The 19,961-nt window shown below is 40.6% G+C and overlaps 2 protein-coding genes across 2 annotated transcripts in view; one reads left to right on the top strand and one right to left on the bottom strand.

Annotated features, from left to right (window-relative positions):
• avl9 (AVL9 homolog (S. cerevisiase)) overlaps positions 1 to 14,299 on the top strand; it is a 124,954-nt gene extending 110,655 nt beyond the window's left edge. The window contains exons 14-16 of the mRNA XM_085993772.1: positions 3,256 to 3,309; positions 9,757 to 9,845; positions 12,522 to 14,299. Coding sequence (XP_085849898.1) covers positions 3,256 to 3,309; positions 9,757 to 9,845; positions 12,522 to 12,637 — 259 coding nt within the window. The 3' untranslated portion in view covers positions 12,638 to 14,299. The remainder of the gene's footprint in view (positions 1 to 3,255; positions 3,310 to 9,756; positions 9,846 to 12,521) is intronic.
• A 904-nt stretch (positions 14,300 to 15,203) lies between these two features.
• kbtbd2 (kelch repeat and BTB (POZ) domain containing 2) overlaps positions 15,204 to 19,961 on the bottom strand; it is a 28,064-nt gene continuing 23,306 nt past the window's right edge. Inside the window, exon 4 of the mRNA XM_085993773.1 lies at positions 15,204 to 18,352. Coding sequence (XP_085849899.1) covers positions 16,814 to 18,352 — 1,539 coding nt within the window. The 3' untranslated portion in view covers positions 15,204 to 16,813. The remainder of the gene's footprint in view (positions 18,353 to 19,961) is intronic.

Below are 19,961 nucleotides of genomic sequence, written 5' to 3'. Positions count from 1 at the left end.
TAGTGTTTCGCGCCACTGCAAATGTCTGGTCAATTTCACGAGCGCCGCAAACATCGCCGCGCCCAGGTGCTAGTTGCTATGCGCCCCATTAGCGCCAACAGGAGGCGCAACGCAACCGAATTTTTGCCCCTAGATGTTTCCAAGTTTCAAGTGTGTTCCTCAAACTCGTGCACCAAAGCAACATCAACAATGTCCAATACCCGAGATTTTCCTGGGTAAAGATCTCAATGTTGACTAGATCTTCAAGAGGAGAAAACCTGGGAAGATTTATTTCCAAAATCTTTCAGTGGTGATATGCACCCCTTCCTCCCACCCCACAGCATAATATCCATCTCACTGTGAACAGCATTCTGGGAAGATCGGCTGGTTTGTGGTAAATTTAGGAGACTGGATTGTGGTTGTTGGACCATGGGATTGGCTATAGGTTCCTACCAAAGTACTTGAGGGTCATTGTTTTGCCAGCAAATTACAAAGTGATCCTCTTCCTTCTGGTTAAACCAAGTGTTCACAAAGTACCTGTTCGTTCAACCGGACCATCTGCACAAATCTAAGTTTATTTAGATGACTGGCTTATTTGAGTTGCTCCTTGTAACTGCAAGAATTGAAGTCCATCGGGTCATGGGTATATTTGGGAAAGTTGGTGTTTTTTCTTCAGTCGAGAGAAATTCTAGTTTGAGCTTTCAGCATCTCCATAGATGCTCAATGTCGAGCTTCTCGAACGTGTGTTTTCCTACCACTGGATTACTTCATCATTTAAAAAAGCTTGCCGGGGTTGTAGGATTCCCGCAGCGTGCTACCTGGGAGCCTCGAGTTGTTGATGTATTTTGGTCTACCCTGAAACCGCCTTTATAGAAAAGAGCTGAGTATAGAATCCATAATGAGACTTTATATATAACGGGGATCTCATGCCTTTCACCTCATTCCTATGATGATAAAGCACGAGGAAGTCTATACTGACCTGGCAACTGTTTTTGCTGATGAGACCCTCCAAACAAAAAAAAAGTCCCGCAGCTCAAATGGTAGATTTTTTGTTCTCGCTGTGCTGCAGAGCACCAGCAATTCTGGCACATTGTTTGTTACTATGGATTACCACTTTTACACAAGACTATTTTCAACCATCACAAGCTGAATGTGATCAAGTGTCAAACCGCTACTGTCGCTCCAAGTCAAATTTCTTAAAAAGTATGAAACTACAAAACCGCAGCACACAAACACTTGTATTTAAGCACGAGGTTGTCTCACTATCAAAGTTCACCAGACTGCTTAAATATCACATTGGATAAGAAAGAACAAGCTTGCGTTCATGTAGCACCTTGGGATGTCCCAAAGCGTCTCGCAGCCTAGGAGTTACTTTTGAAGTGTAGTCACTGTTACATAGGATTACATAGAATATACGGCACAGAAACAGGCCATCCAGTCCATGCCGGCGTTTATGCTCCACTCGAGCCTCCTCCAGTCTTTCCTCATCTAACTCTTATCAGCATAACCCTCGATTCCCTTCTCCCTCATCTGCTTATCTAGCCTCCCCTTAAATACATCGATACTATTCACCTCAACCACTCCCTGTGGCAGCGAGTTCCACATTCTCACCAACCTCTGGGTAAAGAAGTTTCTTCTGAATTCCCTATTTGATTTCTTGGTGACTATCTTATATTGATGGCCTCTCATTTTGGTCTTACTCACAAGTGGAAACGCTCTGTGTCTACGCTATCAAAACATTTCATAATTTTAAAGACCTCTATTAAGTCACCCCTCGGCCTTTTTTCAAGAGAAAAGAGACCCAGCCTGTTCATCCTTGCCTGATGGGTATAACCTCGCATTTCTGATATCATCCATGTAAATCTTTTTTGCACCCTCTCCAGTGCCTCTATATCCTTTTTATAATATGATGACCAGAACTGTACACAGTACTCCAAGTGTGGTCTAACCAAGGTTCGATACAAGTTTAACATAACTTCTGTACTTTTCGATTCTATCCCTCTAGAAATAAACCCTAGCGCTTGGATTGTTTTTGTTATGGCCTGATTGACCTGCGTCCCAACTTTGTGATTTGTGTATTTCTACTCCGAGAGCCCTTTGCTCCTCTACCCCATTTAGATTTGTATTTTTCAAGCAATATTTGATGACCTAATCTTTCTTACCTCACACTTACCTGTGTTGAAATTAATTTGTCAATTATATGCCCATTCTGCAAGTTTATTAATGTCTTTTAGACAAGGTCCCACAAACAGCAATGGGATAAATGAACAGATAATCTGGTTTTTGATAGTGTTGGTTTTTGGGATAAATTAAGGGAGAAATTCGCTGGTCTTCAAATAACACTGATGTTTTCCATCCACTTGAGCTGGCACACGCCTCATTCGAAACACGACATATCTGTAAATGCATCAGTTTTGCACTGACTGAATTAGGAGTATATAATCTCCTGTTTACTAATTTTCAATGTGAGCATGCCTTATTCCTTTCCAAAATTCTCTTCAACACTGGACCATTTCTGCAGCCAAACTGAATTTTGATTTTTAAAGCGGATGTGTGTGCATCAGCCTAGTGGTACGCCTACATACTCCGCATTGCCAAGCAACCTTTTCTCGGGTAAATAAATTTGATTCAGCTGGAAATCTCCATTTTTGCTTATTCAAAACCTCTAATAGAATGGGTTAAAGCTATGAATGTGAAAATGGGTTTCAAATTTAGATGTACAGGAAACTTTGTGTTATCCTCGAGCCACCGGCAAAAATCAGGTGCCGTTTTTGTTAGGTTTTTTTTTTCTCGTTGCTTTTTTCCTCAACAGTCAAGGTCTGCTGAAGCTGGTGCTAAGCTACAGAGACGCTTGGACTGTTTAGAAGCTGCAACAGGGTTTGTTGACAGATACGGAGCTCAGAAGCTTCGGTATCTTTCAACATTAGCGCTGGAGTGTCCGGCGGTTTTGAGGGAACGGCAACAGGTCGGTGCCGGATAGCACAAAGCTTCCTGTACATGAAATCCGATAACTTTATTAACCATATATGTAAAGAACATTTAACAAATGGATAAAATGTGAAATGTTTGTTGGCATAGGAGCCATCTAAATGGTTTTAATGGCATTATTCAGTTACAATTATGTATAGGGTAGATACAAATCTGATTTTGGTTCCAAAAAGACTAACTGATCGATAAACTGGTTTTACTTTGAAGCTCAGTGCTTAAATTGAGTAATGTTTATTCATTGTCAGTTAGGAAATGAATCTTGACAACAGATGTTTTTCTCTTTTCCAGCCATCCATTCCAGGGGCAGTACAATGTGTCTGATGTCAAACTAAGATTGTCACAGTGAGTACTGTGAAAATTTGGAATGCTCTAGTCTCTGTGTTACCAGTCCTGAAGAAAGAAAATTCTTTCATTTATTCAGTCCCCTCGCATAAATCAGTGGGGTATCCTCCAAACTAGGGAGGCAGGCAGAAGAATCCATTCAGAGAATTTTGCTCTACACTACATTTGTGCATTCTTGAACCTTTCACCAGTATAGAAGGCTTGTCCTGGATACGCGCCTTGCATAAAAGATTCTGTAGCACTATCTGAAACAAAGCGGGGATTTCGTATACGTACCTGAGCAATGTTTATTCCTCGCCTTAAAAAATTAATCGTGTCAATAATCTTATTGCCATTTGTCGGACCTTACATTGCCCAAATTAGCGGTAGAGTTTTCTCTACATTACAACAGTGACTACGCTTCAAAATTGCTTAATTGGCCATGGAATTCTTTGGGACGTCCTGAGGTTGAAACGTGTGTAAGTTCGTTCTTCCACTGTTTCTTCTCCTATTGTCAGCAGATGCTTGCACACAGGAGAAGTTTCTTTATCATTTAATTCAGATATCCTACACTTGCTCCTACCCTAACAATAATAGCAGGTAAAATTCTGAAAACTATTGTAAGGATGAGGCTGAAGGAATACCTATATAGCAATATCTTAATAAGACACCCAGGATGCATTTACAAGGAGATCCTGCTGGGCAAGTCTCCTTGACTTCTTATAGGATGTTAAAAAGAAAGCAGACTGTGGAACCGCCTATCATTGTTTATCTGGACTATAACATCTAACACCTTTAACTAGAAAAATGTCCCAAAGTGCTTCAGTAAGGCATCAGGAGAAAAAAATGGAAGATGGAGGGGTGACTAACAGTTGGTTAAAGAGATGAGTTTTAAGGAGAGTCTTAAAAGAGGAGAGGAAGGGCGAGGTGGAGAGCCAGAGGGGTTTAGGGATACTTGAGGACGATGAGGTGACCGTGCAGGGGGTAGGTAAGAGTTGGGACCAAGCAAGGATAGGCCCACTGAGCTGGACAACAGAAGAGATGTTGGAGGAGGAGACGCCAAGAACAAAAAGAGCTAATGCACCTAGGTTACAGTCACAGAATATTATTTGTTAATTTGGTATGGGCCATTTTGGTGCTGTGGCAGGAGCAGAAACTTGATTGAAGGGATTCAGGGAGAGATGGGCTTCGATCCGGGAGTTGACAATACCTTGAAGAGTTTTGGGGAGGAAAGGAAGGTCGGAGATCCAGGTGGTAGTTTGCAAGGACACTGGTTGAGGGTGTGTTTATTTGAGGTGATGATGGCAGAGAAACCAGGGATAGATGGGTTCTGAGCTAGGTAGGCGTTATCTAGTCATTCATCACCTTGTTAGTGACATCTTGCTATGTACAAAATGATGATGGTGTTTGCCTATGTAACTGTTGCTGTACATCATCATAATTCACTATGTACATGGCTCCAGGTGGGGTGCGGAGTGTCTGTATTGTGATGCATAAGGTATTATGATTGTATGGGACAGGTTAGATAGACCAGTTGGTAATTTTCTGTCTGACATTTTCCTATGTTTGCAAACGCTTTAGACATTTGACGCACCATAAGGTGTTGTATAAATGCAAGTTCTTTCTTTTTACAAGCTTCATTAAGAAGTTCATAAACCTTTGCTTGGGGTGGAAAATCCCTTTCATGGTTAAACTTAAATGCAAGAAGTTAACCCTTCAAGTACCAGCCAGTTTTTGTTTAGCTAACCATATGGGTTTAATCAGCAGGACTGATGTGTAATTTCTGAATTCATTTACCATTCATTTCTATATTACTACTTCCACAAAATGAACTGCACCCAACATGAATAAAACTGCAACTTTGGAAATCTTATGCAGTATGAATAATCTGTATTGAAGAGGGCAGGTTATATCCATAGTTTACATTATATAGCTATATGATTAAACACTGTTAGAAAAGTAATTTTATCTGATTTCTTTCAAACCATCAATTGTCATACAGCACCATCTTGTGGTAGCATTTTCCTGAGTATTTTTGTGACTATCAAGGCGGTTTTCCCGCAAAACTGGGCAGAATCATGGAATATGATTCCCAACACGCTGGTAAAAACATTCCATGTAGTAAAAATGGAGTGTCCTCTTTAGACACCATAAAGACCTGGTCCTGACAAATGTGTAACATGGTGGAATACACTTACGTTTGCTATTATTACAAGCTGATTGAATACAGAAATGTTTTGCATAAAACAATTTCTGAGCAAAGTATGAAGGCTGGGCTGAAATTCTTCATTGGAAGTGTACATCCTAAATTGTAGAAGTTGAAACCTTTACTGTACAATATTGTGCCATTTGTAGTGTTTAGAAACCGACTTTGTACTTGTGTTAGCAGCTGGCGAGCATGAGATGCTGATGGGTATAAATAATTGTTGGATGTCTGAGTGGAATCGACCTCTCGAAGGTTCATCAGTCTATTGCAAATAGACTTAACACTGAATAATTTAATGAGGATGGTGTCATATTTGTAACTACATTCACTCTGCTTTTAACATGCAGCTTGGGGTTTTAAAAATGCAAACAATATTTTTAAAATTGACTTAATACATTGTTAAATCATTAAAGCAATTATGATGCTTTTGTATATTAGTTGACTTGCCTCTCAAATATTCAGCAAGGAAGGCAGGCAAATGAACTGCAGACTGTTACTGTTCCCCCCCAAGAGGCAAGAAACGTGGCTAGACAGGACACCACGGCAGTGTTTTAAACACTCGACTATATTAGGTTGCTCTATTAAATGTTCATATTTTTATATATATATTTTAGTTTTTAATAATCAGAACTCCAACAGTTATCCAGGTTAGAAGTGGGTGGGTTGCTAAGAGGAGACTGGAAAGACTAGCTGTCAGAAGGCCACTTGTCTTGCTTCAAGCATTTTTTTTTCAGTTTTAATAACTTTATTCCCCATTTTTTAATTTTCTCCTTAATCCACGCACTGTTTAGTCAAAAAGGTGGGCCAAGGGACTTGTACCTAAAACACAGCTTAAAAACTCTCAATTTTACACCACTAATTTTTAAGCCCTTGCCTTGATGGTGCAGTTGGGGAACCCTTGGATTAAACCTTCAGACCAGCACATTGAAGCACTTGTGCAGCCTCGCCGTGTATTTTGTTGAATTGATCACATATTATGCTTTCTATTTGATCTTCCCAGTCAAGTGCATTATATCTGATTACCGGCATCCCTGAATTTTTAAGATTAAAATTGGACACTGCAATATTAGAATTCTGTTGGCACCATTTTTGAACCATATTTAACACACCCCTATGATGTCTCAATTGGCTGATTTGCCAGTCTTATTGTGAACAGAACATGATTTTTTTTCCTCATTTGTTCAATCGTCAGACACGTATCTAAGTTTGATTTGTCTCGCTAAGGGACAGCCTCATAAAACACGAGTGGTGACTGCTGCCCTTTTCAACTGGTGGTCTTCCTCCATCCTGTTGTGTATTTAAACGTTTGGATCTTATTAATCTGTTGGCAGTAATCTTGACTGATTCTAAGGAAATGTTTGTCCTTTATCACCATAAATCCCAGTAATTTTGTAGTAAGGAATTGAAGCAACCCTGTTAAAAAAAAAAAAAAAAAAAAATTTTTTTAAAAATCTTAATGTTTAACTTTTTGAGAAATGCTGAGGAGTAGGAGAGAAAATTAGCAAAAAAAATGGTATGGTTTTCTATAGTAAGAGGACAGTTCAAGTAGGGGTAGAGTTACTAAGAGATGAAGGAGGCAAGCTCGTAGCGAAAAGCAGAAATACTGAATAAATACTTCATAGTTGGGGTATCTTTTGGGCGCTTTATTATAAAGTAGATAGAAAATGGAAAGTTTTTTTTATATTTGTTATTGAAGTAGGTTACGCTGGTAAGGCCACATTTATTGCCTAACCTTCGTTGCCCTGTGAAGAATGTACAATGTAGATTCACTAGGATGTTACCAGGGCTGAACACTTAATATGAAGAGAGATTTCAGAATTGCGGCTTTTTCACTGGAGCGCAAGGTTAGTGACCTGATAGAACTCTTCAAAATGATGAGGTAACTAGTGATGGATTGTTTCCAGTGACACAGTAATGAGAATTCACAAATTTAAGATGGTCACAACAAAATGAATAGGTTAGGTAGTTAATTGAAAAAGAGGAATAATAAAGGGTATTGGGGAGCGAGCAGGAAAGTGGGATTAAGTTGGGTGGCTTGTGGAGGAAAAACACCTGTGTGGACTTAGTGTATTGAGTGGCCCATCTCTGCCGTAACATTCTAGGATACTATGAAAAGTTTGGCGAAGTTTCAGTTTTAACTCATCAATGACCTTCTCCTCGGCAATAGTTCACTGCATTTTAGTATCTGCCCAGTAGTTGGTTTGATTCCAGTCTGCTCAACTCCAACCTTTGGTGAGTACAAACACTCAATTGTCCTGGATCCCTCGCAGTGAGTGGTACCAATGAAACCCATTAACACTCCCTTCAGTATTGTATGACTTTTAGAAGTGTTCCGAAGTAAACAAATGGGTTTTATGTGACCCATCTTGTTCATTGCAAGGCTATCTAAGACAAGGATGTCCAAACTTGATCTCTTCAGATGCAGATCTCGGGTGCTGGTTCTACCAACCAACACATCTCCAGGTGATGCTCAGGCAGGGAATCAACTGTAAGTAGGTAGCACTTCCAGATGCATTTTGGGAAAATTGAACCATTGTCCTGTGCTGATTCACATAGACCTAAATACAGTGTTAGGGATACACGTAACCTCCTCCAGCCTTGTGGTTTGGCACATGATCTAGGGCAATTGAATGCCAGTCTAGTCAAGTGACTGCTTATTTAAGTCTTTAGCACTCCGCTGAATTACCTACATTACAACAGTGACTACACTTCAAAGAGGTACTTCATTGGGTGTAAAGCACTTTGGGATGTCCGGTGGTTGTGAAAGGCGCTATATAAATGCAAGTCTTTCTTTCTCAGCTGTTCTTGACATCGTGTTTGGTGCAGCACCAGCTCATGCTGGGAGAATTATGCTTTGCCACTAAACAATCCCATTAATACCAAACTAACAAAGAAAATTGAGCAAGACATTTACCCTGCTAGATCGAGAGTACTCAACTTGCAACAGATGGGCATTTTTTAGGGAGCATCCTATGGTATCTAGATTTTTGACTTTTTCATTCAGCATTTAACTCCTGCCTTGGGTTTGAACTTGAGCAAATTGCCTTGAGAACCATTTATGTGATACTAAATTTTCTTTCTTAAATGGTGACTTTCCTGGCCCATATTTCAGCACGAGGTAACGCAGTGCGCATTTTGGTGGTAGACCTAGCATATGTTTGGCGAGTTGGTTGTGCTGTTCTTTATCCCCAACTGTCCCTTTTGTTAATTTTTATCTTGAAGTTCACTTGTTTCTGGAACTCCTAGTCCCACCACCTCCGCTTTCTTCTATTGAAAATAAATATTGGTTGATCATTTTCAGAGCCAGAATGTCCTCTGTGGATAAAATCGAAGTTTACACCAACATTAGGCAACTTGTTCATATCCTATGGAAACTAAGTACTGTACTGGGTTAGGGAATTGTGTAGCAACATCTCCTTGTTATATTCGCTGCCAGCACAGGATCAATCTGGAAGCTAGAGCCCAGTCTACTAGTGGCCACCACTTGCACCAACAAGCACAGGATCCTCTCAAAAGCTGTCCATAAGGCAGCTGAAACTAATTCCATGCTTTCACTGAGCATCATTATCTAGATCTGACAGCTCAGGGTAATTAGTACGTTTACGCAACAGCACTGGAAGACAGCATGGTCTTTTTTTTGCACAACATTGATATAATCCCATCTGTATATGGAGATGCAAGAAATTAGAAAGGGAATCCTACTATCTTTCTCATTCTTTGGGGTGGGGTGGGGTGCAGAGTTCAACTTCCAGAAACCTGGTGGTTTAGATTTACTTCAATCTTGTATTTAATTATTCTTACACTCTGTGCTTCTCTTTTAATGGGATAGGAGAAAGATTTGACCATAAGCAGTGCAAGTATGTAAATTTCTTAAAGGGAAATCTGTAAGGGAGGTTTCTCTTTGCAGGTTCAACACGATCATTTTCTATGTAAGTTAGTTGCATGAATATTAACATTTTATGGCCTTTTTAGTTTAATAACGAAGAATTGGAATGTTGGTATTATGGGTATTTAACCAGCAGTGGATGGTTTTTCTGGGATCCTCAAGATATAATCTTATCTAAAATTGTTTCACAATGTAATTCTGCTTTTAATGGTTGCTATTATTGAAATTTGTTCTGAAAGTGATGCAGCCTAGACAACAGCCGTAGTTTTCTGTGTGCCACACAAACTATGACAACCAAATGTTGCGATCACTTTCTAATGGATAAAAGCGGGATGCTGACAATGAAGATCTTTCACTGAATGTTTCTTTGCTTTAGTTCTGTACAGAATAGTGAACGTGGGAAGAAGCTTGGCAATGCAATGATCTCCACGAGCCGCAGTGTGGTGCAGACAGGAAAGGCAGTCGGTAAGATATAGCATTGCTTGGCCGAGTTTAATAAATGTCTTATTTTCCGAATGAGTGGATGCAGTAATTGGTGTAACAACTGCTGACCGCCTAGCTGCCCTGGTGGATGGTTTCCTCTCGAGTACAGTCCTCCTCCCTTCCAAAACAGCACCTTCGACTCCCCTGTCCTTACAATCTACCGCCCTTTCCCCTCCAACATCCTGGAATGTATTGCCTGCTCCATTCTTGTCATTTCTACCCCTGCCACAGCACCAAAATGGGCCCGACTCAAACTCTCAACTGACATCGATGCATTAACCTTCCTCGCCTTTTTCAATTTCACTGCAGCCTTTGACGTGGTTGAGCACAGTATCCTACTCCAATGCCTCCTTTGTTTTACAGCTCAGTGAGATTGCCAGAATTTCCTACAACAGTGCAAACGTACTTCATTGGCTGTAAAGCATTTTGGGACGTCCTGAGATCAGGCAAGACTTTCTTTCAGAACAACCGCCAGCAATAGATTCTCTACAAACCTCCGCTCCGTTACCTCAGGCTTGAAGAGACGTTATTGCTGGACCAAAGAGCTATCCATGCTCTCCACCCCCCCCCCCTCTCTACAGGAGACTTTGGTTTATCCGGAGGTTATATGTCTGGAATACTCGATCTAACGGCAAAAATCAGGAGCCGTTTTCTATAAGTTTTTTTTTTAGTTCTCGTTGCTTTTTTCTCCTCCCCCCCCCCCCCAGCAGTCAGGCACTGCAAGGTCTGTAGCTATAGCAACAGCTAGAGACACTTGCAGCTGCCTGTTTTGAAGCTGTTGCTAAGCAACAGGGTTTGTTGATTCACACGGAGCTTCTCAGTTCCGTATCTCTCAACATTAACGCTGGTATGTCTGGCACTTTTGATGGTACGGCACCAGCTCGGTCCCGTCAGTGCCGGATATCAAAGTTTCCTGTACATGTTCCCTTGGCAACATCATTTGTTGACATGGGGTCACCCAGCTCTACCTCTTCATCACATCTCTCCCCTGCCTCTGTTAGACTGCTTGTCTGAGTCACACATTCTCCCAGCTAAACATTGGGCAGTCTTGAAGCCATCATCTTCTACACAAACCCACTATGGAACATCAGAATCCCATCAATGTGAAATTAAGATCTCCAGTTTAGAATAGTATTAGAGTAGCTACTTGGCATACAATTAGAAATTACATGAGGATATTGACTCATTTAATATCTAGAGTTGCAATGTTGAAGTAGAGGGCTGTTTGTCCTTCAAAAATGTCATGTTATCCTTGCAGTCTTCAGCATTCCTGTTGGGTGATCTGGATTGTCTGAATACCTCAATTCTAGTCATTTAAATAAAATCCAATTCTTGTTCCACCTCCATCTATAGAGCCAGTTTTATTAGAGCACTTTCACTTATGTTATAAATGTGGGATATGTGGCTGGAAAAATGCTGAATGGCACCAGTGAATTCTACAGCCAGGTAAGCTGTAAAGAGGGGGATATTACATAGAATTTACAGCACAGAAACAGGCCATTCAACCCAACTGGTCTATGCCAGTGTTTGTGTTCCACACAAGCTTCATCACACCCTTCTATTCCTTTCTCCTTCATGTACAGATCTAGCTTCCCCTGAAATGTATCTAAGGGAAAAATAATGGGTGTGGTGGAAGAAACATTGCTGTTTTTATAATGTGTTAAGGAGTGCATTGCATATGATGGTACGCACATTCCACTAGTTTGTCTTTAACTTTTACTTTTTTTCCCCCAAAGAGCTTCACACTAAGTGCTATTACATTAGACAATATTTCTACTGCTATAGGATTACGTCGTCAAAGGTGACTCTTGTGCCTGTTATACTACAGTTTTGGTACTGGGTCTGTGCCCCCTGTATATTCTTTTAGCATAAAAATTAGAGACAGACCTTTCAGGAGTGAAATTAGGAAACACTTCTACACACACAGGGTGGTAGAAGTTTGAAACTCTCATCCGCAATTGATGCTAGAGCAATTGTTAATTTTAAAGCGGAGATTGATGGATTTTTGTCAACTAAGAATTAAGGGGATATGGGCCAAAGGCAGGTACATGGAGTTAGGTTGCAGATCATGATCTCATGGAATGGCGGAACAGGCTCGAGGGGCTGAATAGCCTCCTCCTAGTCCTATGACCACAGAATAGCTGCCATAAGGTTTGAGTTTTGGTTGCTGTGCTGGATTTGGCTGTGCAAATAGACTAGTTGTCAGGTGTGTTCTCCAACTTAAGTATGACTTGCATGTCTACAACCAGTTGAGCATGTTATCAACAGGCACAAAACTCATTAATAGTGCTCAGCTTTTCCTAGCTCTGGATTTTGAGGGGTAACTGCAGTAAGATCAGCTCGTTCAGGCCTTGTAGATCTAGAAGGAAAAACTAGATGCTGGAAATATGCAGCAGGTCTGTCAACATCTGTAAAGAGACAAGATAGGTTACAATGTTTTGGGTGTGCATCTTTCATCAGAACTAGGGGTACATATTATGTGTGTCTTTTAAGATGCTGACATTTGCTGCGTATTATAAAAAATAATGCTTTAATTGGCCTAAAAGGCCATAAATCAAGTGTGTCATGAGTACTTGAACTGGCTAAAGACCAGACCTGCAAAAAAAAAAATTATATTTTCTGATCAAATTATTTCTTTTGTTGGTTCTTGATATATAGGTCAGTCTGTAGGAGGGGCACTCACAAGCGCCAAGTCTGCTATGACCTCTTGGTTTTCTACCTTCAATCAACAGCCTGCAACCCCCTACTCAGAGCGACAAACAGGGAAACACTGACCACCGCGGAGGCGTAATGTTTATTGCATGCACTGGGTATTCCAATATTCTGTGTAACGAGCTGGGACTCATCAATAGCCATTCCTTTTATTCATAAATCATCAAACTCTGCCTCTTTCCAGCACCGGGTAATGAAGATGGGCCAGATCAGTGTTTATTATGTATATAGTCCCAAACTGAGACCAACTGAGTTTTCACTATTGCATGCTTGCTGATTAATGTGTTTTGGAAAATTCTCAATTGTTTCACTGATGTTTTGACAAAATGTGAGGGAAAAAATCAGGCTGCAATGACTAGAGGGCTGTGTATAAATTGTACATACTAACAATGCATTCACCTGTGTGAATTTCATCATTTTTGATTGGAGTGGTTTACATTTTTCAGCTTTAAACCATGGTATAATTACTAAAATAAGTAGCCCTCTTTTTAATTAAACCCATTTATTTCTGTGCTTAACTCACTTTCTGCCATAAAGGAACATTACCTTGGACTTAATTTTTAAGCAACTATATTGCAATGTTTGTGCAAGGAACATGCTCCATGTGATTATGAACAGATTCCATTAAAAAGCTATAAATAAGGGAAAACCTTATTCTGGGTTCAAAACCCCCACCCCAAAATGCTGTTCCCTTCACATACTAAAAAAGTACTGCAATATATTCAAATCATGAAAATTAAACTAATATTTTGTTCCATCTTTGTGCTTGTGATGCTCTTTGACTCTTGTCAATAAACATTAGCAAATCAAATGAATGTAATGGCTTGTAAAAATTAATTCACATTTTAAAATACTATATTCAGTACAAAGGATTGCAATGAGCTTCATGCTTTGCAAATATCTTTGGTGTAAATCATTGAGCATGTTATTTTCTTGTATCTAATGTGAAGTTGGTTGGCAATTGTAAAAGGGAGTCTGAAAGTATTCATATGCAAATTTGGATGGCGCTACTTACTTCGATAAACTAGTAAAATACAAAGTTCCACAGGTGGATGCCCAGTTTGCCACTCCAAACAGATAACCGAATAGTAAAGTTACATCACAAATTCCTTGGCCAAGTTTTGTTTTTTTTTTTAAAAAGAGGGAGGGGGAAAAAAAGACTAAAAACTAGTCTGTCTTTAAGTAGTGTTTAAAGTATACAATTTAAATTTCTCATACTGGGGTAGAAAGTCTTCAGACCCAGTCGAGACTAGATTAAGTGATGGTTTGGCGATTATAACTAGAGAGTCCTTTTCCTGTGCAAGCTCATCTCATTTTCTAAAGTCCATTCAGTACAAGAACATACATTGATCTGTCATCCAAACAAAGTTTTTTGAATGCAGAATCAAGTTGTAACCAATAGAATGTGAAAAGTATGGTTTCACAACAGATGTTTGTAATGCTTTTATCCCACATGGACACTTACAAGTTACATTATATTTAAATTGTGAAACTGCTGAGATGTATGTTATACAATAGTTTTGATGTGTATTTCAATAGAAAATTATTACATTTCCATTTACTCTAAAATAGTGAACTTTGGTATAAACAAGTTATGTACTGAAAAGAATCAGTCTTTGTTTTACTTGTAAGTATGTCAATGTTTTTGCTGTTTCTGGGATTTTTGCACACTGTACAAGTTACATGTTTAGATTTGAGATACTTCTATAAAACTGATTCTCCAACTGCACGATCTTATTGCTTTTGTCTGATGGATCTCTAAGCTATGATTTATAATTAGAGCTTGTGACAGAAATAGAAGATCCTTTAGAAGGCTTTTTATGTCCTTGCACTTCACAGCCACTTAATTACTTTTTGAAGTGCTATAAAACACGGCAGCCAATTTGAGCACACAGCAAGATCCCACAAAAACAGATCATTTGTTCTGGTGGTTGAGAGATGAATGTTGACCAGGACATGGGAGAACTCCCCTGTTCTTTGAACAGTGACAGGGCCTCAGTTTTAACACCTCATCCAAAAGATACATTATTATAAATCTTGCAAATAGTCTGTAGTTCCTGTATCAGAATTGAGTTGTGCTTTTTCTATCAACCTTTATAAGTAAACCTGATCAAAGACTTCCTCTGTAAGCAGTACCTGATCAAAGACTTCCTCTGTAAGCAGTGGCTGATCACAATATAGCTCCAGCCTGTGGACAAGTTCCCCCAACTCCAGCAGCCAATGTTTTACCCACCCACTCAGTACTACCCAACTCATTGAAACTTACAAAATTCTAACAGGACTAGATGCAGGATGTTCCCAATGGCAGGGGAGTCCAGAACCAGGGGTCACAGTCTAAAGGATAAGGAGGAATTTCTTCACCCAGAGAGTGGTGAACCTGTGGAATTCTCTACCACAAAAGGCAGTTGAGATATATTGCTAAAGGGATATGGGGAAATGGCAGAGCAGGCTCAAGGGGCTGAATGGTCCTGCTCCTATCTATGCTTTGAACCTACAGGCATAGCATATCAGTCACATGGTTGGCAGGGACTGATCATACACAAGATTCCTAACCCTCATCTCCCTGCTCAAAGTTTCCTTCTCACTCTGTTGCAGCACTGAGTGAGATAAAAAAGACAAACTACTGTAGCCAGTTATACAAAAAGCCTTTTTTTTGGATAGTGAACACTACTGCATCAATATAGCATTCCATTTAACATTTACAGAAAAAGACATGGTAGGTAGTAGCTTCATGTTGTAAATAACCTTCAGCAGATTTTGAAATGTAGAGTTGAGTTTACAATGCAGAAGTGAAAAATGTACTTACAAGAAAAGCTTGAAGACTGGGAGAGCAAAGTTGGTTTGTTCTGTTCAATGAACTCTTCCTCAAAACATCTGTTCCAGGAAATGCCATTGATTTTGCAGTTCAATTGCAGGCTTATAGAAATGTGCTACTTTTGAGTCTCTCATTTACTCTACAGCTGCACTGGTGACAGATTCGAGATGGGGCCTGTGTATCCTAGAGCTGCCCAACTAATTTCAATTAGAGCTTGGGAGGTTACCCCTGGAGATTCTGTACCTCAAAGTCACCATCAGCCCATGGTGAATGTCAACACAAAGCATAAACAATCAATTCTATGATGCAAGTTGACACCAAGTCCACTTGTTATACCGATTTGCTTTTTATCCATCCAGAGAGGGGACTTTTCCAAAATGTCTGACTCAACTTGGAGATGTTAGTACTGTATAGATATTCTCCAAGTTATGCATCACTAAAAAGGAAAACAAACATTTACTTATGTGAAGGTATTTAATAAATTAAGTTAATTCAAAATACAGTGCCAAAGGAACACAATGCAGCTGAACATGCGAATACGGATTTCATGAAGCACCTGTGCTCATGTTAGAATGGAGAGCCCAGCGACTGCTAGTGGTTCCTGGGAGTTATGCCAGAGCAGTGCAGGGTCCGTTCTGCTCTCCTGCACGCAGGATACAGTTCATTCTTGAAACATTTCACTCAAACCAACTGTATTAAAAACCTAACAGCTAGGATACCTATACACAATCACACTACAGTAACGGTTGCCTTATTAAATTAATGAAATACAAAATAAAGACCTGGTTGTTACTCACTAAAACTTGTCTTACAAATGAGAATTCAGCAGCAGGAAGTTGTAATATGGATGAGCCTATGTTACTTGCAATGTGGAGACACATTAAGTGATTGAAGCTCCACATCGACCCGCACAACAAAAGGCTGGCAGTCATTACACAGCCCCTACTAACATACACCTGGTAAACTACCAGCTGCCTGGTAGACCTGCAACCTGGAATAAATGGGGAATATTTTATGGATACTGGAGTACGTGCATCTAACAAACACAACCTTTGACTGAACCTGCAGTCAGCCACCTCGCTCAGCCTACTTTTTACTGGGAAGATCTACAAGATTTCATGGTCAAATCCAGGGTTACTTGCGTAAATAAAACAATGTTTCTTTTGTAAATTAGTCACACTGTAAGAATAATACGATAATCTCTTTAGCAGAACACATGGTATCTAGGAGTAGTAGAAGATACAACACAACTGGATTCTCAGTTATTTACACAATACTATGCAAACTTAGTGACATGCTGTGCTGAACACAGTTACTGCTTAGTCTGTTAAAATAAACCCTGTCATGATCTGGAAGCTTGTGACATACACATTGCTGTGCTATGTACGTCTTAGGAATCCATAGCATTTGTGCCCATATCTGGCTAACTATTCAACGGCAAAGTAACCATCTCCCCATCCAACTCAAACTCATCTGCTCCATCTTGTGAGAACAGAGACGGTGGAGGCTTCCACAGAGATTCTTCCAGACACGAGGGGTAAAGTTTTCCCATAGTGCACCGAAAATCTTTGCCAAGGTCCCAGAGGACTCGTTCTGAAATAGACTGACGCAGGATCCATTGGTCCAGCTCCACGTTGTACTGATAGATTGCATACTTGGGTTTTTCATTCATGTGAGTGTCTCTCATGAACACGCACAGGCAGTTCAAGACCACTACTGCTCTTACACAGGGGTCAGAGTAGCGCTTTGCAGGGATATTAGTTGCTATCTTCCACTCATTTTTGATCACGTCATATACTTCGACAGTTACGGAGGAACCATCGACAGTGCTTGAAGGTATTCGGATGCCTGAGTTATTTCCAATATGCAAACCACCAATGTAGAAGATTTTGTCTCCAAAGGCTGCAGCTGAGGCAAAACACCTGCTTGTCTGACGTGCGGCCATTTCAACCCACGAGTCAGTACGTGGGCAGTAGCAAAATGTTAGATTGTGTGCCATGACGTAAATGTAGTCTTCCACTGCTATCGCTGCATTCCACTGCCAAGCACAAGGCAAGGGATTCACCAAAGTCCACACATCCGTTTCACAATCATACCTTTCCACGGTCCGTTTGTTCATTTCCCCACCAACATTGTCCCCTCCGATTGCATAGATATATCCTTCACAGCAAACCAATGAAGGTCGGTTGCGAGCACACAACATTGAAGTCTTTGGAACCCATGTGTTCTGCTGAGCATCAAACAGGTAGAAACAATTCACAGGTCTATATGCAGCCTGAAGTTTACTCGGCTTGCTATTATTGGTGATCGAAGTTTTCAAAGGTACCTGCCCACCTGCGATGTAAATGTCATTGTCAGGAGTGACAAGTGTCCCTACTCTCTGCAAATCTCCTGGTGGATTACACAGTTTGTACACTTTCTCTGCCTGAGGGCTGTAGCACACAGCACAAAAGGAAGAACGAGGACTTTCACCGGTGGCTTCAGTGAATATTAGCATCTCTTCTTTAGTCATACCAAGTCTTGGTTTGAAAAATTTTGGCATAGATTTGTACAGTCCTTGCACCACCACAGACTTATCATTAGGTGGTAAGCCTTGGAACCAGGCCCTCTGTGTTACCTCAGAAAGTGCATCAATTCTTATCTGGCCAAGGACTGAAGATAGATACTGGGATCGTGATTCGGTATCATATTCAAGCCACACCATAGCAGCTTCACGGACTGTCTCTTCCTTCTCCACATTTAAATTGTCACTGCTAAGGATATCTATCAGTAGATCATGTGACAACTGCAAAAAAGCATCTTGATGGTAAACAGCAGTGAATTTGTGCTCCACCATTCGCTTTGCTCTTACTTTCAGCTCTTCACAGCTGTACAAGTCGGCAAAGCTCAGTAATCGAACGCAGTTCTCAGCATTAATTTTCTTTATTAAATATTCTCGACAACGCTGAGATACATTTTCTACCTGCAGAGAGAGAGGGAGATCATTTAAATCAGCACAGATTGTAACTCCAGCATAAACTTTGTAGAATACGAGTGTACAAACTGAGGTGAACCAGTAAAGAAGTATAAATTAATGTCGAGACACAGGATATAATTTCTATTTGGACTTCAAGACAGATTTCATTAGTGTTTTTCTAGCATGATCTTATAATTAGTAAAGTGGCTGCTCCCCATTAATGGCACCAGTGCACTGTACTGGGTCAGTGATTCACCCCAGCAATTCCTTCTAGTGTCTAATTGCAGCTTTGCATCCAAACACAAGTGTTGGGATGGGATGGGGGAGAAAAGGAGAATTTAAGCAGACAGGTCACTCTCTATTGCAGAAAACATAAAAACATAGAAGATAGGAGCAGGAGTAGGCCATTCGGCCCCTCGAGCCTGCTCCGCCATTCAATGAGATCATGGCTGATCATCCAAATTCAGTATCCTGTCCCTGCCTTCTCCCCATATCCTTTGATCCCTTTAGCCTTAAGAAATATATCCAACTCCTTCTTGAATTGTATGGTAGCTTGGTTCCATTGGTAGCACTCTTGACCCCGAGCTGGAAGTTAGTACTTTCAAGCCCCACTCCAGGACTTGTGCCGTGAGAGTGCTGCATTGTCAGAGGTACTGTCCTTCACATAGGATGTTAAACAGAGGTTCCATCTACTTGCTGTGGTGGCTCAGGTAAGCATTAAAGATTCCACAACACTACTGTGGTACAGGGTACACACATGGGATTAGGACTACTGCTCATTTGGAGGTTAAACATGGACTGGTTGGGCTGAAGAAACCGTTTCCCTGTTGCAATTTCTATGCAACTGATGGACAACAGGAATGAATTAGTTTCACAGCCAACTAATCACAGAAATGATTTCAGTGGGCCTGACTTTGTGGTCGGAGGCTTCCCGTGGGCCATGCCTCCGAACCGCAATAAAACTACGCACCTACCCGATGGTCCTGGCTCCACGGAAACACGCGCTGCTGGGCCTCTACGCATAGGCCTGTGTAGAGGCCCACATATCCCAGGGGTGCATGCGGTTCGCAAGTGTCCCTGGGATCACGTGGACCGGCCCAACCAATCAGAAAGGGGATTCCCATTATACTTATGGGGTTTCCATTCACGTACAGAATCCCCATGAGCAGAATAGGAATCATCCCAAAAAAGACATTTTAACAGCACTGAAATAATAAAAAATTACATGTTTAAAATTAATTGAAATACAATTTAATTAAACATTTAAAACAAATTTAATGAAAAAAAATTTAAACATTTTTCAAGGGGCCAAAAATGAACTTATTTTACAGGTTTCTGAATGCTAAAATGATTTTAAATTTTAATATTTATTTTCACCCTTACACTGGTAAAAGGCGGCCCTACGCCTGCTTTTACCAGGCGTAAGAGTTTCATGGGCATTCACTGGGCAAATAGCCCAACTCTCCGCCAGCAAATGTCCATTTCCCAGGGATGCAGAGGTTTCTTGATGGATCGCAAGTTCCGGGTTTTCCCACATGCGCAAACTTGCGGGGCACTTACGGTCACAGGCCCCAGAAAATCCTGGCCAGTATTTTTTTTAAACCCAGTATGACAC

Source organism: Somniosus microcephalus, chromosome 7 (assembly GCF_052327205.1).
Source record: "Somniosus microcephalus isolate GS21.2 chromosome 7, FLI_Smic_1.0, whole genome shotgun sequence".
Lineage (NCBI taxonomy): Eukaryota > Metazoa > Chordata > Chondrichthyes > Squaliformes > Somniosidae > Somniosus > Somniosus microcephalus.
This window is presented reverse-complemented; position numbering and strand designations above follow the sequence as displayed.